Genomic DNA, 26728 nt, shown 5'->3' on the forward strand with positions numbered 1-26728 from the left:
GTCCTGCAGAATGCAACCGAGGTCAACGTGCCAGCCTTGCCAGCGGCTTGCTTTAATTTGGAGAACAATGTCGAAGGGTCAGGATCGACTGTCGTCAGCTGGGAAAAAAACCAAGAAAAAAAAAGGTCTCTCGGCTCAAGCATGAAACCTAAAGTCGGTCACTGGTATAAATAGATCTGAGCCCAACATGTAAGCGACTTACTTTGGCCATACACGGCGTTCGAGCTTGCACTATGGTGAGGTAGTGGCGAGATGGTGTATTTTTACCACTTCACTTCGCGGCGACCTTCTGAACCACACTGAACCTTTCTAATTGCGTGTCATAGCAAATGAGTGAAGCCGAGGAAGAATTTATTTACATTGAGCATACTTCACCTGGCTGTTGTGTCACTTCAAGGAATGCAGTCACTCGTCTTTCTCTCTGCTCCGTCAAACCGCTGCGGATAACTAGGCATGTTCAAGTGAGTCAAAAGTGACGAAAATCCAGGCAACACTAGGTAAACGGGCATTGATTAAGAACGAATGGAGACGAAAGGTTTGCGAGCCAGAGTGTATGATCTCAACGCAATTTATACTTGCTGTTAGCAACTTACACACAATACCCCAGCCCCAGACCGGCTCCCAAGATTTCGTTGAGAGGTAGAAAGATAGAACACCGCAAATCAGATCCATTGGCATGAACAACCGTTATGTATATTGAATATCTGAACTAATGATACCTAGGTAATATAGTATCACGAGAAGAGAGCACGAAGTTAAGCGTTGGAGATGAAGTATTCCTAGGTAAGTACTTTAGTGGTTCTGGACGTTGTCTGGTCATTTCGTGAACGAAAGCGATTCTTTTGTGTCCAAAGTAAGCCTTGGATCATTTAGTGCATGGTGCATGGCTATTAAGCGTATACTGAACAAAATTTTCGCAGAAACACTACCTAGAATACCTGATGAAGTGATGGGCCAGCTAATTTCAGTACTAATTACAGCATCAGACATTAGCTGGCCCAAGTTAAATTATACATACCACTTACTCTCTGAACAGTAGATGTGCTGTAGTCAGTCTTCGTCTTCATCCCATATTGCACGTGTATGCTTTTTAAGGATAGTATACTACGCCTTCACTTTCGCACCTGAGATGTCCTTCCATACTAGACACAGCCGGCCGGTCAGAATCGAGAATATTCATCTTATTTGAGGAATTGAAACAGTAGGTCAGGGCAATCTAGCCAAAAGCCGTGAGGCATTTTAAACAATAAAGTTGGACAACGAGATGTATCAGCAAGATCAAGAAATTAGGAAAGGAAGGAAAAGGACATTAAATCGAAAACCTGATGTGACGGGCTACATATGCGACTGACCTAGAAATGTGCTCGTTTAGTGTGCTCAACCATTTATTCTATCTATCCAGCTATATTATATCTGTGGTAAGTATTCCAAAACTGTAAGAGCTTGTTGACACGGACAGAGTGAGCCACAATCATTCGCTAATTTCTTTTTTTTTTTAAAAAAAAAAAAAAATAAGGCTAGCATTTTCTGTCCGCGGAGTCATCGGATGATTTGATCCTGGAACTGTTCCGCTGGCGCTGTGGCCCATCTCAGCAACTCGTCCTCCTAGACATGTGTCCACCTTAGGCTTACTTCTATCACATATCTCTCGATTTCGAGGATTCGGGCCTTGTCAATGTCACATCCCCCTCTAGTGTTCGTTGCCCAGTGTCCTGGGGTCCATTGTATGCCAACCAGATCATCCGCCCAGGCTCGGTTCCTTCGAAGACTTGAGGTCGGTGCCGTCCAGGATCCGCAACACTCTGCATGTCGGTTGTGAAGCATATCTAGAATACCAGGAATGGAGACTCGTTCTCCGGGATACGGAATCGTTCAAGGGGGGCGTGGCGTGTATTCTCTAAGTCTACACTAAGTCCTCAGCCGGGATGAGGAGTAAATACGACATCTAGGCTGCAAAAGTAAAACAAGAAATAGATTCAGGATCATGTGGTTCGTCCCCATAGAAGATGACATTGCGATCAAGAATAAGCAGTCAATCGTAGGATCTGTCACAGGCCCACAAGACTCGCTAAGCGTTCAATATTGCTCACCAACACCTCCGTACCTAACTGATGCTCTACAGTTTTTATCGCAGCCAGTTCGTCCATATTTCCAGGTTAAGAGTCAGCGAATTAACAAGGCTTGCCTCATCCCGTGATTCGGACACATCATGATTCCATCTCAAATTTAAGCCTTCAAGTTCAAAATTTATCAGGCTTTGGAGCAAAGCGAACAACACATGGGCGTTCGAGGCAAGAAGATTTCACATCCTGGAAAGAATTCCGGGAGCAAAGTCCAGCCAAGGTAAGAAGGAAGCGAAATTTCGACCCACGTCTGTCTGATAAAGACTCACCAGGACTAATAGGGGGCATGACCAATGAGACTAGTTTCTTCCAATGACGACGGCTTTGCCGAAACACGAAGATCCGACTTGAGGCTTTCTGGAAGAAGACACTGCTGAGAAAACTCGCCGATCATGGTCGTCTTTGACCTCCATAATGCGAAAGAGTACCTCTCTGAAATGACGCTTCGTCCATACCTTGGAGTGACAAATCGCGTCCATGAGACACGGGTCATAAGACGTAGATGTGACTATGGAGCAGGCTTCCCGGCCAAGGGGCCAAGAAAGAGGACATAGAAACGGAAGCCTAGAACAGGCCGTGACGATCATAATGTATACCTGGGTGGGGGGCCATGGGGCGCGGAAATAGGAATGTCCAGCGGTCAGTCCGGGTTAGCATAGGACCCTCGTGTCTCAGACAATGAATGAGCCGTCCTATTCTACGGTTCTAGAGACCCATGGATCAATGTTGAGCTCACTGACACATGGGAGCCTTGTCTTCCCATGACAGTCAAACATTGGTGAGGTTTCATCCATGGTTCCACGCTTTATGAATTTACCAATGTGGGGAAGAATAAGCGTAATGTTTCTTGAAAAGCACTTGAGTTCCCAGTACAATTGGTTATAGGGCTGTGATCCAACACAATGCGAGATTCTCGTCCGAGACCAAAAAGTGACGGCCAACTTGTAGATGGATGAAGCATTAGGTGCTTGAATTCCAAAGATCCTACATGCTAAATCGAATGACTTTGGGTAAGGCAAGGTCCGTAACGAAGAGAACCCGTGCAATCCGGCACAAAATCAATATGCTAGCTGGCAGTGAACTGGCCAAATCGCTGAGTGGCTGTAAATGGAGAAGGACAGGAACAAACCCCATGAGTTTGCCTGTGTCTGTATTATTCCCCTACTTTGTCTACAACTTTTCTGGATCTTCACGCCTAAAAATATGGTCTAGAGTCTGCCAAAAGCTCATCTCTTTTATGAAGAGGCCAAAAAAACTCTCAGAGAATAATAAAAGCAAAGACAGGGCCGGACCAGGATTCGAACCCGGGTCACATCGTCCCAAACGAAGTATGCTGCCACTACACCATCCAGCCATGTCTTTGTCTAATATCATTTGGATTATAAGCGCCCATCTGTGGCTTTGGGACTGAGCTGTTGCTTGCAAAGATGGCTGGATGTGTGTGCGTGTGTGAGGCTCACTGGTGACTCACCCGGCCAGTGGAGGCGACCGCAGCCGGCACAGCCACCAGACCCCAGTAGCGCTCAGCTATAAGAAGAGCATGACCTGCTTTTGAATTGACAACGAAAGCCTGCGTCCAGAATGCTGAGAACTGCGCTTGCGATTCTGGAATGAGGCTGTTCGGGGCGGCACTGAGAATCCCTGTACTCCTCCGCTGCTCTTGCGAGGCTGCCGGCACTTACTCTCCCCAGTACGGGTTTCTCCTACAAAACTATATCATTCCATACGTTCGGAGGCAAGATCAGACTTGTATCTTGCATGGTCGAGCTTTGGGATCCTGTCCGGATGTAAAGTAGTCCATCCGTGAACGTTGGCTTCTTCGCGACCTGGTGGACCACGGGCGCATATTTGACACCCCTGCAATCCGAGCTGAAGTGTCCTGATCAGCCTCAGGATTCCATATTGTAAGCCTCCGGTCTCAAGCGTCGGCTTGATGCGGAGTGTACGCGTCGGATCCCAGCTGAAAGGCAGCTGTGGTGCTGTAATGGCCGGCTGGTGAGGATGACTGGACGTATGCCTGGCATGTCTCCATATGTTGGGCTGATGATTTCTCCGGGGATGTGCAAGCTGCCAGTATTGAAAATCGGTGTGGGCACCGCCAGAGGATTGGCGAAGGATGAAGTGGTATCATAAGGATTGCAGTCTCCATGGTTGGCGCTCATAGGTAAGCTTACACCGAATCGAGGTGATGGCGACAGTGAGGATCGCAAGGTCCCGTGACTTCGTGATGATGGATCCAGACCCGGCGGCAGCACCCCTGTCAGGGCTTCTTGTTTACGTGAGCAGCGCGTTGTCGACCCCTCATCTTGTTTACATTCTCGCCCAGACCCCCCTCCCCGGGCGGGAGGAAGCTTCAGTTGCAACCCTCCTCAAACCTGCGCCCAAGCGCAAGCCGACGGAAGCTCCACTTCCCAATGGGTCCCACCGAGGTGTCTGACAAGCTGCATGCGCCGTGCTGCAGTCCAAACGCGCTCATGCACGTTGGCATCACACCTTCCCACCTTTAAGGTAGGGGGATGGGGCGATGATGCAGGGAGCTCCATCTCCCGGGCCTCTGTCAAGTTCAAGGCAGAGGGAGGCCTGGGCACGGTCAGAGGTGGGCGATCTTTTCGTGTATCGTGTTATGTTCGCTCTGTGGTCCCATCTCACGACAGACTGAAGGTCTAGCCCGGAATTGCGGGGGAGTTGACCCCAGTAAGAGGCCGTTTACCCACAAATGCTCTACCGCAACCTGAAGGTGAGAAGTTCGGAATTGACTTCCATCGTAGCGTAGTCAGTGAGCCCTCGTGGCTTGAAGGAGCTGAGCTTTTTCGTCCTCCGGAGCTTTGAATAGCAACAAAAGAGGGGGAGCTACCCCCCAAGCTTGTTCCCAAGCTCCCGGTGCGAGCAAAGGTTTCAGCCGAGGGAGGGGTGCCCTGGAAGCTTAGTGGCTTATTGCCTGCTTTCCGTTCGCGTCCCTTGTTTGCCGTGGGCCGTGGCGGCCATGGCGGCCGCGAGGACTGCAAGCACGCGGCGTTGGCGAACTCCAGCGGAGGATGTCCCAATTGATGATTCTCATTGGACTCTCAGGTAGATAGCTGTTGGCCCAGTGCACTCCCGGTGCCACACCACTACCTCTGTGGCTATCTCAGGGCGGTGTGGTCCTCAATAGCGCTGACCAGGTCAAGTCAGCTGGCTCGAGCGCGCGCTTGAGTAACAGAAACCGGAAAGTAAACAAACAAAACCAAACAGACGCCCAGCATGAGATGGTGATGATGCGTGACCTTTGCGAGCCATGTCGCGAAACCGTTGTCACAAAACACACGGTGAAGCAGAAAAAACCGGGAACAATCTCGTACTGGTTTTCTGCATCGAGATTCTCAGTAAAATCAGGTGGGACTTGGAGCGCATGATGAGATCAATAGGCCGGTCGCGTCGGCGCGTTGTTGTGGTTAGCTCCTTGATCGCCGGCACGCATGACGTCGGGCAGGGCCGACAGATCACTGAACCGGTGCTGGATCGATGATTCCGGGGATGGCCTAAAAGGCAACCGCCTCGGATTTGATCTTATTCGACGCGGGATGAGATGTCTCTGGCGTGCTGGCCCTGACATCCATGAAGTGACCAGGAAAGGAGGCGAACAACGCGTGCCCGCTGGCTGGTTGAGTTTCTCCCTGTCTGGAAGCACCCTGGAAGCATCCTTGGAAGCATCCTTGGAGGCTCGACTGGACAGGAGGAGAGCCTCAAAATCGCCACCCGGATCCTCGTGGGGACGAATGCTAATAATTCCCCGTATGCGAATCAAGGAAAACTCGATCTGTAGATCATTCGAGCTGATGTGGAAGTCGACAGACACCACGGTGGTTCGGGATGCAGTTCCTGATCTTTTCGACCATTTGAGGCTCAACTCGCACAATGGCATTCCGTGATGTGCGGCCCGAGATGCTGGATAGGGCACCCATGAGCACAAAGGTGTCGTGCATGACCAGAGACACGCTCATTGCTCGCAGTGCCGACGATTGTCGGAACTGGGCCTCCGCAGGCTCTGACGATTAATCGATGATCGCTGGCTCTGGGCCTTGTCCTGGCCCTGGCCCCCGGGCGACGGCCTGCAAGTCGTATCCAGCAGGATCCAGTCGCCTGCACCCAGGGTTCAATGAAACGAAAGCGATGTCGACGTGCAACTGGAACGCAGTGACGCCATTGGTGTGCTCCATCAGGTTGATTACTTCGAGAACATCCACGAGCCTCCCCAGGGTGGATCCGACACTGGACTAGCTTCGAACCCTGGCAGCCCTGGTTCCCAGTGCCGAGATTCGTACACTACTGTCCTTCAGGTTCAGAGAAGAGAGCGTGGGGTTACTGTGTAGAACTGCTGAACTTGGCTTGAATAGAGCCAGTTCTTGATTTTTGTGCGACATCATCGTGAGGTTCGTCGTCGTGGAGACGTGATTTAGCTCGGGGAAGCAGACGAAGCGGTGACTGCGGCTCAATTCTCACAAGAGCCTTGTCAGTCTGCTCTGTTGGAGGAAGGCGCAGCACCACAGCCGTCCCTTCCCAAGTTGAACCGACTTTCGAGATTGATCCTGCCGCCGCTGGGTCAAGCTGGGGTCTGCATCCATGGGACGTCGCCTCCACCTGAGCTCGGGTCGAGTCAGTCAGCTGCGTGCATCTGCGACACAGCACCGTCGTGATATGTTTTCCCTCCGAAGTTTATCACCTCGATCCGTGAGCACCAGAGTTTCGAATTGATAAAGTCCCGATGGCTTGGGCCCCTCTTGAGCATTCCATAGCTTCCCCTCCAGGTCCCGTGCCCCCGACTCGGCACTGCCATTACTTCATGGGCCCCAGGTCAATCACCACAGCATGCCGGCGAACAATACCAAAACGGAAAGCTGAATGCTGTTGTTGCATGCTGGCTGCGTGCCCCTCCCCGCCGCCGTGCAGCAGCTCCTGGTCCAATTCCGACAAAGCCGCCGCAGGTAGGCCCATCGGCGCTACCTTGAGGTGTCAGCGGCTTGCCCTTTCTGGTGACGATGGAGTCGGACGGCTGTGCTGAAAAGGCCTTCTCTGGACCCCTATTTGCTAGAGCCCATGCCAACCGAAACATGCTGTCCAGCGTGACTACCCTGTTCCGTTTAGCACTTAGAGATGGGACATGTCTCAGCCATCCAACCAGCCTGCTGGCTTAGAGCCGGCTTAGAGTGCTGCCAGAAGCAAAAGACCCTTGACCCTTGCCGCCGGTTGCTGGGCAAGGAATTAACCCATCCACCGATCCTCCAACAACCCGTGGGAGAAAGTCGGTCATCTCCTGAGGTCGGAGCCCCGGCGGCACGGGGCACAAGGCGTTGAGGCCAATCGCTGCGGTGCGACAGAAAACCTCGGTACCTTAGATCAGGCGAAGCCGAGTCATCAGCCCGATGGGGACCGATGGATCAGACTGCCTGTTGCTGCAGAAACAGAGCCTCCTCCTCACGCAATCTGCATGTGCATGGGGCCAACATGGGACGACCAGATGACACGAAGCCCCCTGCCGGCAGCTATGCAATGATGCCGTGGATTTGATTTAATCGATCCATCAAGGTTGTCTTGACCTCTGTTGGACATGCTGGACCGGGGACTTGCTATTCTTGGGCATACATTAAAGTTGGAAAGGAATCAGAGGCCGTTTGCTATCCCTGGCTGGAACCGCAATCCCGGAGACCGCCATTCCTGCGCCTGTCTCCTGCTCCCGGGGTCTCTGCGGCAAGTGCACGCAGTAGTATCCGTAGGGCTTGACCGAACAAGCTGCCCTGTTTGAGCGTAGAGCCTACGTACACAGTACCAGAAAACCTTGGTACCATACTTTTGTAGACACGATAGTAGACAGTGCGGTCTGTATCTAATAGTATGCCCATGACCTCTCCAGGACAAGGCTGTTCGCAGATAGGGCTTATGACAACCGCTTTTCCCTGTCCTAACTCCAGCACTGTGAGAAAAAGCTCGAAGAAGGATAAGAAAAAAAAAAAATTGAAGCGGACCAGATGACAGATGGCATCCAGCTAAGTGGGACGCAGGCGTGTAATATAAGCATTCGATCAGTCAGGCGAGTGCGTCCAATACGCCGCAGATTCCACCATGACCCAGCAAGAATGTCAGAAATTTCGGCGGCCCGGTAGGAGGGCCAGAGAGGCCCGGGGAGAGGGGCCTTTTCGGACAGGTCTCGCCGCAATTTCAACCCTTCCCGGACAAGGCAAGACATGTGCAAGGTCGGGCCAGCTGCAAACACGGTATATACCGGCACCGATGCATATATGTGATGGGCGTGGCCCGCCAGCAAGCCGACTCTGCAGACGTACTATACTCCTCACTCATGCCCAGCACAACGAGGGTTTGAGGAGGAACAGAAGGAGCCTTTGCCTGGGCAGGAGCTGCCCTGTGCGGTGCTTGTGTCGTGCGTCGTGCCACTGTCGCCAGGGAGATCACGGAGAAAAAAGCCATGTGCTCCATGTGGGCAGCCAGCCAGTCTCAAACCGGGCAAACAGGCAAAAGGCGGGTGGGGGGTTGCACCAAGTGAGGGACGGGTGACGCACGATGGATGATGGGATGGCGCTCTGCAGCTCCCTCCCTGGTTACCACCACCGCTGCCCATTGAACAGTTATTAGCTGTTGATGGAAGACACTATCAGAGCCGACCAACAGCTTTGCCCGCAGCCAAGCCTGTTCCTTGGTACACTGTCATGCAAGGAGCAGGCAGGATCTCATCAGTACGAAAGTCCATCTTGGGTAGTTTTCAAATTGGAGCCTGCCTAACAGGGCTGGTTGCTGGCTGACGGTTGCCGGCTTCATCGTTGCTATTGTGAGAATCGCTCGATCTTGTTACCGCCGATAACAATAGGCAATGCCAGGTGTAATTACACCCGTGATAGCAACAGCTGCTAACGGCTTCTAGTTTTTTCCTGCTCTGTTCTCTCTGCTCCCGGAAGTGCCAGGTAGCGCTATCCACAGTCGGTCAACTGCCAGCAGACCGATGGGGTAGCCCTGCATCATTGCATCCGCATCCCTGCCGCTGCGCCAAAGTCTCCTGGACAACAAGAGGTATCCCCTGTCCTGGTCCCAGCTCACCCTGGTCTGGACTGAACAGGCACAGCAGCTGATACAGCACAGTACCGTGGCGGTAGTGAGTCCAGCCCCATCCATCATCTTGCTTGCTCTGCCGTTGTTGGCCCGGAAAGGTTCCTTGCTTTTGGGGACGGCACCTGGCCAACCCGTAGCTCAGCTCAGCTCACGAACTCCAAATCAAGTATCTACAGTAGCAGCCAGATCAAGCTGGCGATTCAACCTTGGAAACAAGCAATCAAGCAATCAAGCAACCAACCAACCAACCAACCAACCTAGCAGCAACAGCATCAGCAGCAGCTACATCGAGATCAGGTGCGTGAGATCAAGTCAATTCAAGGTCAAGTCAAGTAAGTCGAGCCAAGGCAAGGCAGGGCAGGGTAAGGTAAGGCAGGGCATGGCATGGCAAGGCTAGTGCCATGCCCTAGCTCTGAATCTTGTTCCTGTTTCTTGCCTGCGTGCACCTGGTTCCTGTTCCTGTTCCTGTCTGTCAGTCCAGACCCGGCTGACAGTGGCACTACTAAAAGATCGCCCTTGCCGGTCCTCTCCTGTCCCGCTTCGTTCCTCGCCAACCAGCTTCACCGTCGAGAATTCCTCCGGTTTGTCCATTTCCCCCTGTTGGCCGAATCTCCTCTCCCTCTCTTCCTCTCCCTCCGCTCGGCCTCCTCCTTCTCCTCCACGCCCCCGCCGCCTTTCTTGTTGGTCAAGACGACGACACCTCGACCTTGCATTTTGGTTTGGAGCGAGTGTCGCGACGTCGACCGGTCGAGTCGAGGCGAACCACGACGGGCAACAACCAGCGGCCCCAAGAAGGAACATACCCCACTCCTTCCTGTCCTGTCTGGTCCCGTCCTGTCTTTTCGGTAGACCGTGCCTGGCCCGTCCGTCTAGGCACCGTACCCCGGAAGTTTGCTTCAGGTCGACCGTCGATGTTCACGATAAGAATTCCGGCCTCCTTCTCTCTCGTCTCCCAGAGACGGTGGAGATATCTCACCCTCGCTCCTATATCCTCGAACCATCGCCCTGTGGATTTGACAACCTGACAGCGGCACCACCACGGCTTGATCTGCATACGCGCCCCAGTGTCTGTGTGTGCACTTCTACGCCAAAACCCACCGGTCCTGTTGCATTGCGTCGTGTCTAATTTCACGACCTCTGGTACCCTTGGTCGCCTGCCCTACCCCAGTCGAGCTCGAAACTCCACCCGCGTCCACTGTGTCCGGGGTTGTCTAAGGGTCTCTGCACAGAACCACCAAAAATTAACCCACGGCGTGGATCTCGTTCCGTTGCACTGGGCGACGAGCTGGACCGAGCCTCCTTTTTCTTCGAGCTCGATCTTTCTTCTTCTTCCTTCTGGTCCCGGCCCATCCCTCCCTCAAGAGGTCCAAGAGGTCACGCAGAGCTTCGACAGGTCGATGATCAAGACACAGGTCCTCCAACAAGCACCCAATAGTTGCAGCTTTAGGCTACTGTACCTATCCAATCGCTTACTTCTTCCTACATCCTTCCAAGACCTTTGATCTATCTCTCCAGACCACCGGCAGAATTCGACCATCCGCTTCGTCCCAAGCTCCCCTCGGACGCTGCCACTCTGCATGCACCTGCTAGAGTGAGTAGTCGACCTGCCTCTGCAACCAGGCAACACATTCCCGAATTGTTCTTCAGTCGTGGGCTCCTCGCCTGGAAGCCATACCGACCATGCAGACATCATCTCCATTGGCTGCCATGCACCAACCGGCAGCCCCTGCCTTTGGTCACCCAGACATGTTCCGCCCTAGTGCTCATGCTGCATTTCATGGCGAGTCGAAAGGGTCCGGGGCGCTCTTTAGGGAACGCCTCATGCCCGGAGGCAAGGACTACTTCAACGTCAAGGGTGTCAGTGGGTCTTCTCCCACAGCAAGTCTGGCAGCAGATCTGTCTGCAAACTTCCGGATTGATAATGAAGCAAGGCGAGTAACAACTCCTGGAGCTGTATCAAGGATCACATGAGCACAGAGCACTAACTGTCATCGGTTGCAGTCCTCAGTTCCCAACGCCTCGTCGGGCTCTTTTCACAACGAACGCCATAATGGGCGCCCTGGAGGGAAAACGTAAGGACAGATGCCGCAGAATATCTCGGGGGGCAATATTGGAACTGATGGCTTGCAGGATACCAGACTACGCCGCCTCTGCCGGCCTCCTCGCCTGCGTACACGGACATGGACATGGACGTGGATATGTCTCCGCTACCAATGGGAAAGGGTGTCTATGTGGCGCAGGTCGAGGTGCACTCACCTAGTCCTACGGCCAGCCCGGAGGATGACGAGGACATGACTTTGGATTCTCCTGCGCCCATTTCACGGCAGTCGTCCGTCGACGGTACGAAGCCTACGGCTGAGTAAGTCCTTGATATGACCCAGTCATTCAAAACAGCCTTGATGGCTGACCTTGACCCAGGAACCGCCGCACATTGAACCTCCGCCGGCCATCACTCACAAGATCCAAGGGCTATTCTACCGGTACTGTGCCGTGTCGGTTGCACCCCGAGGGCCAGCTCTCTTCGTTCAAGTTTGGCAATGATGGCCGTCCCGGGTCATCATCTTCTCAAATGTCCCTCAGTGAATGTTTCGAGGACTCGCCCCCACAAGAGCGACGACCACAGTCTGCTAACAGCCCGTGTGCAAACGCCGCTGGCACTCTGCGCTCGAAAGCTCACTTCTCCAGCCTGAGTGGCGCGTCTACTCGCAATGGCTCTCCCATCACTGGTCACTCCCGGCGTGGTTCCAACCCACATCTCAGACCAAGAAAGCAGTACCGACGTTCTTTGAGCATGTTTGAGAGCGCTGGAGATGTGGTCAAGCCGAAGGAGGACCTCAATGCCCCGTCAGGGTTGCAATCCGTTCTCGATGTCGAAGAGTCCGCCGAGCCTGTGCTTCCGCATTTCTTCCCAAACGACCAGAACGACAGTATACCCCGGCTGTCCCGGGATACGTTCCTGGAGATCCTGGATGGCAAGTACAACGAGCACTACGATAACAAGCTTATCATTGATTGTCGGTTTGAGTACGAATATGACGGAGGTCACGTCGATGGAGCAATTAATTATAACGATAAAGAGCTGCTCGCCTCTCACCTGTTCAACAGCCCTCTGGAAGGAAGGACTCTTTTGCTTTTCCACTGCGAATACTCGGTACATCGGGCACCTCTGATGGCACGTCACATACGTGCACAGGACCGCACTGTCAATGCTGAGAGTTACCCCCGTTTGACCTATCCCGAGGTATACATCTTGGAAGGCGGATACAGTGGCTTCTTCGCCGAGCACCGCCAACGATGCTACCCTCAAGCATATGTGGAAATGGATGCTGCCGAGCACGCCAGAACTTGTGAGAAGGAGATGGATCGTCTGCGACATGCCCGCAAGGGTCTTGGACGTGCTCAGACCTATGCTTTTGGTGAAAGGGAACACTCAGCCCAAGACTCCCCGACAGCTGGTCATCGGTACAGCATCGACGATTCTCCCATGCAACTTGGCGATTCGCCCAGCGTGGGCCACGATCGGGGTCATGCTAGGCGCATGGCTTCGTATTGAAGTGACAAACGTGCCTTGGTTGTCCAGTGTCGGTCCACCTGTCGAACTCTCTCGAAGCGTTCTTGCACCCCCCTCGTGAGAAAATAGCGACTTGGGAGCATGATTTCTCAAGGCGGCACTCCGATCCCTGTTCACTCAAGAGCTTATACTCGGCCAGTCGCATTGCTTGCTACCTGGCATTCGATTTCCTGGATACTCTGCATGCTTTCTCGGCAGACCATCCACAACCACACCTGACCATGCTCGCCGCCACTTCCAAACACTACATCTTTAATCGTAATTCCCAGAGCTCACCTCGCGGACTCGACAGATTATCGATGTGCAACGCCGTCGCGGTTTATCTGCTACTGCCCGAGGAATCCTAAGTTTCATTTCTTTCGGCATTACACGCATTGGCATAGACTCGCATCGCATCGACTGTTGCATTTTACTGGAGCTTCTTGGATCCGATGCCCACGGTGGCTACTTGCATTTGGTCATTCTCCTGCACTCAACCTTTTCCTCTGTTTTTATTTATCTGCGGTGTCGAAACCTCCTTGAAGGCCTTTTCAGCGACCCGATCGTCACAAATTCATTCGCGGCTCATCTGCACACTCCTCTGCAGTTGGTTCAACAGCCGCTACAATTTTCCGACCTGCACGCGCCTCATTGCGTGTTTGGACTTCACTCAATACTACTACCCCGGTTCGTCATCTACCGGAGGTCGAAGCTTCTTCACCAACCAAAGAAGTCCCTTTATAAACCCCCCTCGGCCGTTCGTCGCCGTTGGACGCTCTCGTTAAGTGACGGGACATTTGATACCCTTCTCAAAATTACGACAAGGCATACGATCAATTTTCACGAATACACGCAAACGGCGATATGGCAAACCAGAAGAAGGAACGGACGCAAGAAGTGGAAGCGCCGTGACGATACCGGGAGACAGGACCGCATTTGTGGGGTAGTTGGCGGGCTGAGAATGCCCTCACTCCCACTCCTGCTCCCGTGTGGAGCGAGAGGGCAGGAAAGCTTGAGGGTGCGAGGTGATGCAGCCGGAGGATGTTTCTCGTTTCTTGTTGCGGAGTAACACCCAGACTGTGACACCGACCCTCAGTCGTTCCTAATACCTTGTATACTAGCGATCTATCTGCTGCTACTATTGCACGCTGCTTACTGCCTCCACCAGCTTTGCTGTACGCACCCTTTGGGCTTCTCCTGCGCACTCGGAAGAGGGAGCCACAAGGAACGGACCCAGGGGCAGCGACGAGACGAAGCTTGTCTAAGCCGTCTTTTTTCCTTCCTCGATTTTTCTATTGTGTCAAAAGGACGAGACCTTAACTGGTTCAACTTGTCCTGATATGTAAGGGAGAAAACGGAACTAGGAATCAAAGAGAAATCCTGCAAATTCCTTCCTTGCGCGTGTCCTTCTAGACTTGAATGTTTGTTCCGTGGCAGCGAGTGTGAAGACGGGTGACCTGATTGTCCTACCCGCTGGGCTTGTGTTGCACCTCGGGAAGGATGTGAATTAGTTATCCTGATCCTGTACCGACGCTATGGTTATTATGTGACACCAAAGGGCAGCATCATGACAAGTTTTAGAGAGGTAGGCAAGGCGAGGTAAGCTGAGTCGGGGCGAGTAAAATCTTTTCTCTATTCTTGCTATTTGCTAAAGAATCAGCTGGGAATGAGCCTCATAGCAGGAGGCTCGCCTTCTGCTTCTTACCTCTCCTTCCCACGGTCCGTGAGCTCGGGAGGTGTCACTCTGCAGGTCCTCACACAGTCTCTTTTACTCAAACTTTCTCACTTTCTTACACTAGCCTCACACATTCACTCACTCACTCACTCACTCACACTCTCTCACATATACACACTCTCTGCTAGTGGGCCTCCGCTTTCCCAATACCTCAGGTGGTCCTCATCCGGATACCATCGGCCGCGTGTCCAGAAGCGTCCGTCAGCGTGCGTGAGGTAGGGGGTCCCATTCCAAATCCGGGGCGCCTCAAACTTTTTCTCACCTCACCTTGCTGTTTCTGGGATAGCTGGGTCTTTCGGTATCTCCCGCCCCCTGGGGTTTCATTCCACCCGTCTGGTGAGTTGGCCACGAGGGCTGGGGCCGGCCGGGGGGAAGGGTAAGTATGACAACGTGGCTTGGGGTTTTTGTCTTAGAAAGGGTGTGCCGGACACGGGCCAGCTGCCCCGGTGGACTAGCTTTTTGCTGGTATGAGACACATTGGCGTTGGGCGGGGGACCGGAGCGTGGGGATTGTGGTGGCTTAAAGGGGTTCTCCTGGTTTGCGGTTGGTATGGAGGGAGGCGTGCCGCGTTCCGTCGGCTGGGCCACGAGGCTTGAGAACAGCAGGGGGTCGTGATCCTCTGGCGAGGGTTTGGAGAAGCCCGACAGGATGAGGTGCGCGGATGTACGATTCTACGGGATTGAGCCACGCTGTTGGCCGTGAAGTTGGTTGTGGGTGTGGGTAAGTCAATGCTTGATAATGTATTGTTATGCATCTACATGAACCACGAACTATAGACTCGACGTCTCCCAAAAAGGAATATTATGCGAGGGTATCTTGAACTTTCCCAGAATTAATGGAATGAAGTCATCCCGTTTTTTTGCACCGTCATATCCGAGTCCCAGATAATAGCACATGGTCCCCAAAAATGGTCACCCCAATCTCACTAGGCCTCTTGCTTGCTCAACGCTCTTGAAATAGACGTGAGCGGAGTCCGGTCGTGGAAAGATTAGAGCGAATATCGGCGTAGCCGCCGCCCGCAGACGCTGGGGTGACTGGGTCGCGTGTTTGGAGACGCGCGCCCGCCGTACTTGGGCGGTGTACACGACAGGTCCCGCTGCCGCGGCCGCGGCTTGTGCTGGGGCGCCTGAGCCGCTGAGAGCTCTGCTACAGACGATCGCATCGCACAGGCCTTTTGGCCGCTAACATCGAGCATCGCGGTGTCCTGAGACCCCAGGGCAGCAGTGCTGGGATGCGTAAGGGTCGGGGACGAGGACTCCTAGTCTGTCAGCGTGAAGTCCCACGGCTTGAACAGCTCACGGAACTTGGCCGCGTCGTCCGTCTCCTCCTGCTCCGTCTGCATACAGTCGCGCCAGTTCATCCGGCCCTCGAGGCCCATCAGTTTCGCAGCCACCTTGCGGGGGTACTGTAGGTCGAAGCGAACCTTCTCGTCGAACCGCATCAGGAGGCTCTTGCTGATGATCGCCCCGCCGTCTTCACCGCCCTCGCCTGCGTCCTCGCACCAGATCCAAATGCGGATGTAGTCGCCTGGTACTTCGTCGCTGATGCCGAAGTCCTTGACCACGAGGCCAGGAAGGCTCAGGTTCTCGGCCTCGACGCGGAACGCGGCTTCCACGAGGCCCTTCTTGACCAAATCTGCAGATATGGGCATGAACTGCCAGTGTGCATGGATGCCTCCTATCTTGTTGATCTCCCATGTAACAGCGCCAAGCTTGTGGTCGGACTTCTTGGAGACCGTCGCCTGGAGGGCCTCACGGAACCGCGACATCTCCTTGAACGTGCGGTCAGCCGCGTCCTGACCCATAGCAGCGCGGCTGACGGATGAGACGTGCTCCTGCGGCGCGATGAGCATGTGCGCCGGGTGCTCGAGGCCATACTTCGCGAACATGTCCGGCGTCGGGAGAGGGCCCCTGGCAGTAGCAAGGTAAGTGTCATCTCCTATGGAGCAGATCATGTGTGTCGCCACAATCTCGCTGGCGAGGCAAAGCCAACAGTTCTCGGGGCCCGGCGGCGGCATTCGCTGGCCACGGCCACCCTTGCGGAAGCGGTTTGGACGGTAGTTGTCTCCTTGTTGGCCGTTGGAGAAGCGGGAGAAGCCTTCGTCTGATGGGGCCGGGCGCTTCTTGGAAAGATCGGCTCGTGCGAGGAAGGGAGACACGGTGCTGCCCTGTGGGAGGGTCCCGGTGGAGGGTGTCAGCGAGAAGGCGTACATGGCCTTCGCTTTCTCGGTGTTGCCGTATGACGCTATGGAGATGAAGCGCGTGACCTCAGTGTCGAGCTCTGCGGAAGCGTCCTTGGGCGGGTGGAAGAAGGGCTCTCGCTCATAGAAGAAGGCAGAGTGAGAGGGAACGAAATGGTATCGAGGCTTAAGGGCGGCACAGAGGTCTGCAATAGCATCGCTGGTGACAACGCCGGACGTGTCAAAAGGCAGCGCGACCTTGGACCCGTTCCATACCGTCGACGGCCACATAGTTGTGAGTAGAATGTCTGTCGTGTTCGCGCCGCGCAAGGCCTTGGCGTCGTCTGGTGTGTGAAAGGGAAGGTGCTGCTCCTGAGACTGGCCTCCCACGATCTCTGGATCCAGTATACCGCCTAAAGTGGCGATTCGAACCCCCTCGGAGGTCTTGGTGACTCCGCGCTTGTTCAAGTAGTGTAAATTGGGGCATATTTCCTCCTCTTTCGTGATCCTCTCGACGACCCGAGCGGGCAGTGCGTGGGTTCCGACGGTGAAGTAGGTCGGGAGGGGCACTTGTGTCTTTCCGGAAAGCAAGTCGGTGACTGCGTCATCGTCGTCGGTGCCGAAGAGGTTTCCGACGATCACGGCGAAAGAGAAGTTGTCTTGGAATGAAGAGTGGCGAGCTTAGAGAAGGCTGGCTGCAATTTGCCATTGACATTGCCAATAACGAAGCTGTAAAAAACGTTTGTTAGCCATGCCAGAGACCGAGAGACTGTGGGAAGGGACTAACATCTTCGGTGCCGCCATTGTAAGCCGTTCTTCGCCGAGTCGCGTCGTGGTGGCTAACTCTCGCAAAGAACTGATGGGTGGTGATACGGACCACTCATGCAGCTGCCCATCGAAAACGAAGCTTATGAGCAATTGAACCACGAGCTGGGGAAAGCAAGCACGGCGTCAAAAGCGAGGCTGGGTGTTGGGGGCGGATTGCCAAAAGCTTGGCGCATCGCTGCTCTTCAAATTAATCTCAACTTTGGAAGAAAGAGGTCAAGCTACAAGATCGAGTCCAGGATGGAAGGGAGCTCGGGCGCAAAATAAGGTTATCTTAGCGCTGTTGCTGCTCGGCCAGCTTATCGCCCCACGCAGACCCTGGTCGCCGTTATCGATAATCAGTTTCCCAAAAAAATTCCTGTACTCCAGTCGCAACTACACTGAGCCGACAAATCGCCATTACAGCCTCATACCGACTGTCCAACTCTCAGGAGTCGGCTACCCTTGAGTCGGTTATCCCACGGCCGACTATCCCAGAGCCGACTATCCCACGGCCGACTAACTATCCCACAACCGATTATCCCACGGCCGACTATCCACGACCGATTGTCCCACGGCCGGTTGTACTACAGTCGGTTGTCCTACAGTCGGCGCTACCCCATGCCTACGGTAGCGGTCGAACTGTCAACGGTCCCTCACAATCTCAAAATTTTTCACCTTCAAAACTTCCCTCACCACAGCCAAAATGCCGCCCACGGCGTCGGGGCGGGTCTCGAAGGCCCGCAAGCACTCGACGCCACACCAAAAAAACCACCGATGGGAATCGTTCACGACAAAGATCTCTAAGCTGAACTCACTCGACCCTTTGCGCAAAGTGCGCCGCCATGACCTCGACGACGAAGACCTCTCTGCGACAACCTCATACCTCCGAAATGGCGTGGTCAAATGGAGCGACCTCAACATATCCAAGTCGTTCACCAACTTCAGAAGGGAAATCATGCCTCTCTGCGAGACCCTCCCGCAGATCCTCCACTTTCAGGACAAGATCATGGATCTCCTGGCTACATACCTCGGCGCACAGGATAGGGAGGCCTTGGAACCTCTGCTAGACCTCCTTACAGCATTTGCGCATGATCTCGGAACAAAATTCGAACAATATTACCAGAGGAGCCTGGAACTTTTGGTCGCTATCGCAAGTAAACCACAAGATGTCGACGTGATCGAGTGGAATTTTGGAGCATTCGCCTGGCTCTTCAAGTACCTATCAAAACTGCTGGTTCCGGACTTGACACCGACGTACGACATGCTAGCAGGCTTGCTGGGGAAGCGGAAACACCCCATCCACATCAATAGGTTTGCCGCCGAGGCGATGAGTTTCTTGATCAAAAAGGCTGCTGCACCCTCTAACCGCCAAACCGCTCTACCTCGGATCGTTGCACATGCGAGGGATGATTTGCAGGACTTGGCTAGAATCATCGCGCGAAAGAACCAGGACACTGAGGGAGACGTGGCCGAATACGAGATGGAAGCGGCCTATAAGACCAAGCAGTTCGAGGCGTACCGAGAAGGAATCATGACCATGTTTTCAGAGGCTATGAAAGGACCCGGAACCACGCTTCACTCCACAGCGACCTACCTGTTCGACGCCCTTCTTGACTCTGTGCCGTCCATAGAGCTTGAGGCTGGGAGCCCAACGTGCTGGACGGACGTCTGCTGCGGTGTTCTCACCAACATTGTTCATCATTCAACCGCCGATTCATTCCAGGTCTTGTCCGAATCGATACTAGAAGCTGCATCGACACGGATGAAGAGTGACGGCCAGGATAAACCTTACGGTCTCTCCTTGTTCACGCGTCTTCTCGGGATCATGGCCGGTGTTCGAAGTGGCTCTAGGCTTAATGATTGGCGGCCTGTCGTCAAGACCCTCACAGAACTGCTTCAGATGCTGTCCAAAGACGCCGAAAATATTTCAAAATATGCTGCATCAATAGTTTGGGACAGTGTGGTGGCAAACGCAGCCATCTGCTGGACCCAGGCACCGATGGATGCGCTCATGCCTTCACTCAACGACTTCAATAAGGCAATGACGGGAGAGCCTCTCATGCGGTGGTACATACCATTCTGCGGTTATCTGGCTGAAGTAAATGGAGCGAGATTCCGGAGTCTGTTTCAAAAGCCGTTCCAGAAATTTATTGCGGCTCACTGGTCAGAGACTGGTAACGAGGAGCTACTTTGTGTGCTACTGCCAAAATTGGTGGCCTGCGGCGCCTTACCTGCTGGCGGAGACAAAGAGGGCTGCTCCCTGCCACAGTCATGGCAGGACCAAATTGTCAGCAAGTTTGAGGAGCTGGGAAATACGCCATTCCCAGAAACAAACACCCAAAGCAAGAACCCCGACGTCTGGAGGGAGCATTACTTGCCAAAGTACGCTGCACTGCTCCGGGTCTTGGAGTCAACGAACGTGCACCCGTCCACCAACGCCAGGATCGCCGAGTTGCTGCTTAAGAAGTTGAAACTCGCTTTGCGACCATCTGAGTCTCTTGCGACCGAGGAAACTCGATTCATCGTTACACAAGGATTTCTCGCATACCTACGAATGAGCAAAGCATCCGGCTCTGTCGATGGATCACTGAGCCCGTTGCTGAAAGCCGCGGCGCCACGCTTCTCTCGAAGTCCTTCGTTCCTACAAGCCCTTTTGGGATATGAAAAGGAGATGCGAGCCAAGCAAAAGCCTAGTGGCAAGGAAGCTCCCATTACTGAGCACGATCCCTTCCTGCAGTCACTCGTCAACAATCTGGCGAACTCGTCCCGACCCCTCCGAACTGTATCCCTGAAGGTATTCGAAGTACTGCCGTCCACTCCAGATCAGGATTCTTGCCTGGCAACTATGATCTCAGTCGAGGAGTTGCCTTTGGATCACAACAGCCCTCGAGCGATTGCAATTCATCTACGACGGCTTGCCAAGTCCTACTCTCATCTCGATGAGAAGTCATGGTTGCGGCATGCCATTCCAGCGTTCCTCTTCGGGCAGCTCACCGTACGACTGGCCCCCATCTGGGATGACGCTGTCGAAGCGCTCAAGCAGATAGCCGAGCATAAGTCTGCTGGTGATGTTGTGTTCAACCGTGCCCTTGAGTGGCTTCAAATCCCCTCACCTCGCTGGACTCCATCACAATTCTCGTCGAGCTCTGTTAGAGGGACAGCCTCGGATTTCGAGTGCTCGAATCTGACCGGTCTGAGAGAACAAGCTCAGGGGATCAGTGAAGCATTGGACGCGTCCTCGAGCATCTTGTTGAGAAGCTTTGAGGATGAACAAGATGTACCGCCTGATCACGTTGCCAATGCAAGGGGCAAAGCGCTCAAAGTCCTCTCAGGCATTCCCTCTTCGGCAGAAAAGAGATCAAGGAAGATTGTGCCGTTTCTGCTCTCTCTGGACGAAGCACATGTCCCTTCGTCTGAAGACGAAGACGAGGACAACTTGCTACCCGAAGACGATTTCTGGTCCCTACCGGACCGAAAAGCCCTAATCAGTGTTTTCGCGCAATTCGGCAACCCCAAGGTTCTCTACAGAAGCGCAGACGTCTACAACACACTTCTAAGCCTTCTGGCAAATCGCGAGATGGAAGTCCAGAAGCTCGCACTAAAGTCCATATTGGCTTGGAAACAGGACGGCATCAAGCCATACAGAGAAAACCTAGAAAATCTCCTCGATGACGCTCGCTTCAAAAATGAGCTGACAGTCTTTCTGCAAGACGAGGACTTGATACGGGACGAACATCGAGCGGAGCTGATGCCCGTTCTTTTGCGCATCCTATACGGACGGGCTACGGCTAAAAAGGGTGCTTCGAGCGGTCGGAATGGGCTCCATGCAACTCGCTTGGCAGTGATTCGAAATCTGTCTCTTGAAGATGTTGGAGGATTCTTGGACATCGCACTTGGCAACCTCCGCGATGTTCGCGTTGTAGATGGGTCGGGGCTCAAGCAGAGTCTGTTCCGGGAGGAGAGGATCACTGCCCGCAAGATGGTGGGGTTGCTTCACATGGTCGATTCTGTCATCAACGAACTTGGTGCGAGCGTTGAGAGGTATATGGGTCCTCTTGTCAACGCTGTCCTGTACTGTCTGTTCTCGGCTTCTCGCAACCTACATCAAGCTGAGCGCAGAGACGAAGAGGCAGATGACGACGCCAGTGTCGACGAGAACGAGACGGGCAGCACCTCGCTGTTCAGAGTAGCCAGAACGACGTCGTTGAAGTGCCTCTGCGCTTTGGTCAAAAATAACTCGAATTTTGATTGGACCCCATATCAAGAGGCAATTGTTACGGAGATCGTGGCCCCCGTCGTCGACCAGCCTGTTGGGGAGATGGCGCAGGGCATTTCTTGGACTTGGAAGCTTCTGGACACCTGGTCGCTGTCGACCCAGACTGCGCCTGCCCTTGCAATCAACGATAATGTCATGCCCAAGGTTGCGGAATGCGTTGGTTTTGAGAAGAGCAAGACCGAAGTTCGGATCTTCGGTCTCGGAATTGTCCGGAATCTCGTCAAGCTTGCCCAAGCCCCTGAGACGGGGACCGAGTTTGACGGTCTCGTCAAGGCGCAGGTCCTCGATCCCAACGCGGACAAGATTCTCAGTGTGATTGGCGACTACTTGCACGGTGGACACGATATAGACATCCGGGTTCTGGAGGCTTGCATTGACACGGTGGTGGACCTTTCTTCTGTCGTCGATGGCTCGCGAAACGCCCGCAGTCTCGTTGACATCTCGACGCACTTGTTGAATCAGCCCGCGCGGCGTGTGAGCCCGAAGATCAAAGGATCACTGCTTCTGATTTTGGAGCATTACGTCGTTGTGGATGACATCCACAATGACCCAATCCTGAAGAAGAGCGTACTGAAAACACTGTCAGGTCTGTTCAGCTTCTTCAAAGACAAGCGAAACAGGGAATCGCTGTCAAATGTCCTACTGGCCTATGCGACACGAGATGTTACCGTGCAAGATGTTGCTCGAATCTGCGCGGAACTCAATTCATATGTCGCAGAAAGACTGGATGAGCCGGACTATGACCGTCGACTTGCGGCCTTCAACGCCATCACCCAGAGAGATACGGCTTTCACCATCGAGCAATGGTTACCGTTGCTGCACAACGCGGTCTTCTTTCTGCACCACGATGAGGAATTTGGAATTCTATCATCCAATTCAGCGGATGTATTGTGCAGACTCGTCGATGCTACCGCGGAAGCCTGGAGCACAGAGATGCAACCAGCTTATGTCGAGCTTCTGAACGAGAGCATTATCCCAGCAATCCATGCTGGCGTCAGGGAACTATCAGAGACAGTACGCCGCGAGACCGTGAGGCTGCTGAGCCACACGGTGAGCAAGCTCAGCGACTGGTCTTTGGTCAGCGATCTCTCTGTATTGCTACCAGCAAATGAAGAGGAAGCCAACAAAGCCTTCTTCATCAATATCCTTACTCCATCCGTTTCAAGGCAAGTGCAGGCTGTGCAGACGCTAAGCTTAGCCAGCGCACGCCATGAGCTCGGCAGCAAGAACATCAGCCAGATTCTTCTGCCGCTGTTGGAGCATTTTATCTGGGGACGTGCCGGAGCCGATGATCACGGGCTGGGGGCGCAAGCTGCAGCCACGATCGCCAGCCTCGCTGGATCTCTTGAGTGGTCTCAGTACAGAGCGACGCTGCGAAGATATATATCGTATCTGACGTCCAAGCCCGAGCTTCACAAGCAAGTCATCCGTCTTCTCGACAAGGTCGTTGACGCGCTTGTTTCAGCTGCTGAGAGTGCCAATGAATCGACAATGGAGGTGGACGAGGTCAAAGTGACCAAGCACCGTCTTGCCCGGTCTTTGCCATCTACAGAGAAATTGACCGAGGAGTTCACAACCAACTTCACGCCACCACTATTGGCGCATCTCAAGGACAAGGACGAGGAGACTGTGAGCGCAAGGGTTCCCGTGGCCGTCATTCTCGTCAAACTTCTCCGATTGCTGCCGGATGAAACCCTCAGCCTACAGCTCCCAAGTGTCCTCACGGACCTCTGCCATATCCTGAGGAGCAAGGCCGTGGAAGCTCGAGACATGGCGCGGGCCACTTTGTCCAAGATTGCTTGTATACTGGGACCACCATCTTTCGGTTTCATCCTCAAAGAACTGCGCGGGGCGCTGAAGATGGGAACCCAACTGCACGTGCTTTCGTACACGATGCACACTCTTCTCTTGGCCGTGACACCAGAGTTCCAGCAAGGAGACCTCGATTACTGCTTGGAGTCGATGGTAGCAGTGATCATGGATGACATCTTCGGAATCAGCGGCCAAGAAAAGGATGCAGAAGGCTACGTGAGCAGGTGGAAGGAAGTCAAGAGCAGCAAGAGCCAAGACAGCATGGAACTGATTGCGTCGACTGCCTCTATCACTCATCTTGTGGAGCTGGTCAAACCGCTTCAAGCCATGCTACTGGAAAAGCTTGACCTTCGCATGGCGCGAAAGATAGACGAGTTGTTGAACAGGATTGCATCTGGTCTGCAGAAGAACCCGGCCTCTGACAGCAGAGACACGTTGGTCTTCTGCTATGAAGTCATTCAGGAGGTCTACAATAGCCGCAAACCCACGGCCGAGAAGAAGATTGATCCCAAACTGAGACGGTATCTGATACAAAGGGGGGCTAAGAGGGAAGACCGAGGCGCTGCAAGCAAGCACACCCACAAACTGATGCGTTTTGCCCTGGACATTCTCAGGTCTGTTTTGAAGAAGCGCGAGACTCTGCGGTCTGCAAGCAACATCAGTGGCTTCATTGCCATCCTCGGCGATGCCATTGTGGCAGGCGAGGAAGAGGTCAAGATTGCGGCCTTCAAACTCCTGACTGTCCTGGTCAAGGTTCCGTCCAAGACCAATGAGCTCAACGACCTGTACAAGGTCGCCTCAAAGGATGCCCTGAAGTGCATCTTTCAGGCGGTCTCTACCGGCTCCGATCTTGCGCAGACCGCCTTGAAGCTTCTGTCCGTCATACTCCGAGACAGGCGTGAGATTGTGGTCAAAGATGCCGCTATCGACATGCTACTCGGCAAGCTCAAGGACGATCTCACAGAACCACTGTACCGCCATGTCACATTCAAGTTTTTGAGGTCAGTCTTGGACCGCAAGATTGAAACTGCTGCTGTCTATGATACACTGGACTACGTCGGTACCGTCATGATCACCAACGACGACAAGAACACGCGGGACCTGGCTAGAGGTGCTTTCTTCCAATTCTTGAGAGAGTACCCACAAAAGAAGAGCAGATGGGATAAGCAGGTCGATTTCATCATCGCCAATCTCAAATATCCTCGCGAAGGTGGTCGAATATCGGTCATGGAGGTGTTGCATCTGTTGCTGACCAAGTCGGCTCCGGACTTTGTCAAGGAGATTGCGGCAAGCTGTTTCTTCCCGTTGGTCATTGTGATTGGCAATGACGAGAGTGAAAAGTGCCAGCTCGTTGCTGGTGTGCTCATCAAAGAGATCTTCAGCAAAGCCGATCCAGCGCACATGAAGGAGTTCTTGGACCGGATGAGGGCCTGGGCGAAGAATCATGACAATACCTCCGTATTAAAATTGGGGTACCAGATCTGGAGCCTGTACTTCGAGGCGTTGGAAGCGAGCGAGAAGGACGAGAAGGACGTGAAGATGCTCATTGGTAGCCTCGTGACTGTCTTCGCGGGTAAAGACAAGGAGGATTGGGAGCTTGTCAATTCTGCGCTGAACCTTGTGCGAGTCCTGGTCGACAGGCACCCTGACAGAATGCTATCCACCGCCTCGGAGGAGCTGTGGGCCGGCGTCTTCCCCTGCATGTCTCACGAACGTCCAGCTGTCAAGCTCAACGCTGTTAAACTGCTGGCGACGTACTTGTCTGATTTTGCCGGCAACAAGGCAGCACTGACCAAGGGACAGTCTGTTGTTGGAACAAATGGCCAGACGCTCGAACAAGAGAAGACTTGGGAGATCATCAGACTGCTGTTGGGAACTTTGCGGGGTCTTGAGGTCGACGAGGAACTGGCGCGGGAAATTGTGCAGATCCTAGTCCCACTTACACGTTTCCTAAGCAATGCAGCAGCCGAGGACGACGGTGAAGCTTCCGACCAGGAAGAAGGCGAGGACGAAGACGAAGACGACTTCTTCAAGGACGGCGAGGAGGACGAGGAGGTCAAGAAGCCGGGCACAATGACCATGCGCTACGTCTTCTCCCGGCTGGCCGAAGTCGTCCGTCGCGAGACGCCGCCCAGGGCGCCGACGCTCGTGTCCAAGCTCGCAGCTGCCGAGGCGCTGGATGTGCTCTGCGCCAGGAACGACGCGGCGACGCTCGAGCCGTCGCTGCGGACCATCCTCCGGCCCCTGCGGAACCTGACGGACCCGAACATCCCGATGCCGTTCTCGACGGACGAGCTCTTCAAGGAGCGGCACGAGGCGCTCAAGACCAAGGCGCAGCAGATCATGGACGCGCTGCAGGAGAAGCTGGGCACGGCCGAGTACACCAAGCAGCTGCTGGCCGTGGGCGAGGAGATCAAGGGGAGGAGGCTGCATCGGAGCAGCAAGAGGAAGGTGGAGGCCATCACGGCGCCGGAGAAGTGGGGCAAGGAGAAGAGGCGCAAGCTGGACAGCAAGAAGAACAGGAGGAAGGCCATTGGGCTGGAGCACCGGAGCAAGCGTAGGGGGTATTAGATGGGATTGTCCCCTGGGGTTCAAAAAGAAAATTAATACAATTAGATATGATTGGCCACACGGCCTAATTTAACACAGTTGAGCTCACTGAGTCCCACACGTGCTGAAGTGACTTGGTCCATAACAATCTCCACCGTACCATTACTAGGATAACCTCCTATAGGACAGCCTCCTCTTGGGAATCCAACAGGGGGATGACCACCGCCAAGATAACCACCACTAAGACAACCTTCAGGATAAGTTCTCATAGGATAACCTCCTATGCATAATGTTCTCTGGGACGATCTCCTATAGGACACCCTCCTGTGGGATACATTTCAATGGAAAACCGTCTTCTGGCGTAACCTCCCACGAGATATCGTTCTATGGGACAATTTTCTGTGGGATAACCTGAATCGATCTTTTGGATAGTAATCTCCAGGGGAATTACTCACTGTGAGATCACATGTTGTGGGACACAGGCAATAGTGATCCATCATATGAAATCTGAGAAGGGTGTCTCTTGTGTATTCTCCGTACTCTCCAGTGCTTGGTAAAATTTTGAGATGGCGGTAAGGTGTATCACACACTTGGTCGTTGT

The 26728-nt window shown here is 53.7% G+C and overlaps 4 protein-coding genes and 1 non-coding gene across 5 annotated transcripts; 2 read left to right on the forward strand and 3 right to left on the reverse strand.

Moving 5' to 3' along the window:
• Window positions 1-3406: 3406 nt before the first annotated feature.
• On the reverse strand, window positions 3407-3477 carry INS49_007941. The gene has a single exon. It is a non-coding gene; the product is annotated as a tRNA-Pro (tRNA).
• Window positions 3478-5520: 2043 nt separating this feature from the next.
• On the reverse strand, window positions 5521-6103 carry INS49_007942 (uncharacterized protein; the record flags this gene model as incomplete). Its single annotated transcript, XM_043168687.1, has 2 exons — window positions 5521-5865; window positions 5957-6103. The coding sequence occupies 2 exons, from the start codon at window positions 6101-6103 to the stop codon at window positions 5521-5523; spliced, it is 492 nt and encodes a 163-aa protein (XP_043026367.1).
• A 4795-nt stretch (window positions 6104-10898) lies between these two features.
• Window positions 10899-12771, forward strand: INS49_007943 (uncharacterized protein; the record flags this gene model as incomplete). The annotated part of the gene is made up of 4 exons (XM_043168688.1): window positions 10899-11075; window positions 11227-11290; window positions 11349-11577; window positions 11637-12771. 4 exons carry the CDS (start codon window positions 10899-10901, stop codon window positions 12769-12771), a joined length of 1605 nt encoding a protein of 534 aa, XP_043026368.1.
• Window positions 12772-15761: 2990 nt separating this feature from the next.
• On the reverse strand, window positions 15762-17578 carry INS49_007944 (uncharacterized protein; the record flags this gene model as incomplete). Its single annotated transcript, XM_043168689.1, has 2 exons — window positions 15762-17362; window positions 17560-17578. The coding sequence occupies 2 exons, from the start codon at window positions 17576-17578 to the stop codon at window positions 15762-15764; spliced, it is 1620 nt and encodes a 539-aa protein (XP_043026369.1).
• Window positions 17579-18192: 614 nt separating this feature from the next.
• On the forward strand, window positions 18193-26148 carry INS49_007945 (uncharacterized protein; the record flags this gene model as incomplete). Its single annotated transcript, XM_043168690.1, has 1 exon — window positions 18193-26148. One exon carries the CDS (start codon window positions 18193-18195, stop codon window positions 26146-26148), a length of 7956 nt encoding a protein of 2651 aa, XP_043026370.1.
• Window positions 26149-26728: the final 580 nt, after the last annotated feature.

The sequence above is a fragment of the Diaporthe citri genome, assembly GCF_014595645.1.
Source record: "Diaporthe citri strain NFHF-8-4 chromosome Unknown scaffold_3, whole genome shotgun sequence".
NCBI lineage: Eukaryota > Fungi > Ascomycota > Sordariomycetes > Diaporthales > Diaporthaceae > Diaporthe > Diaporthe citri.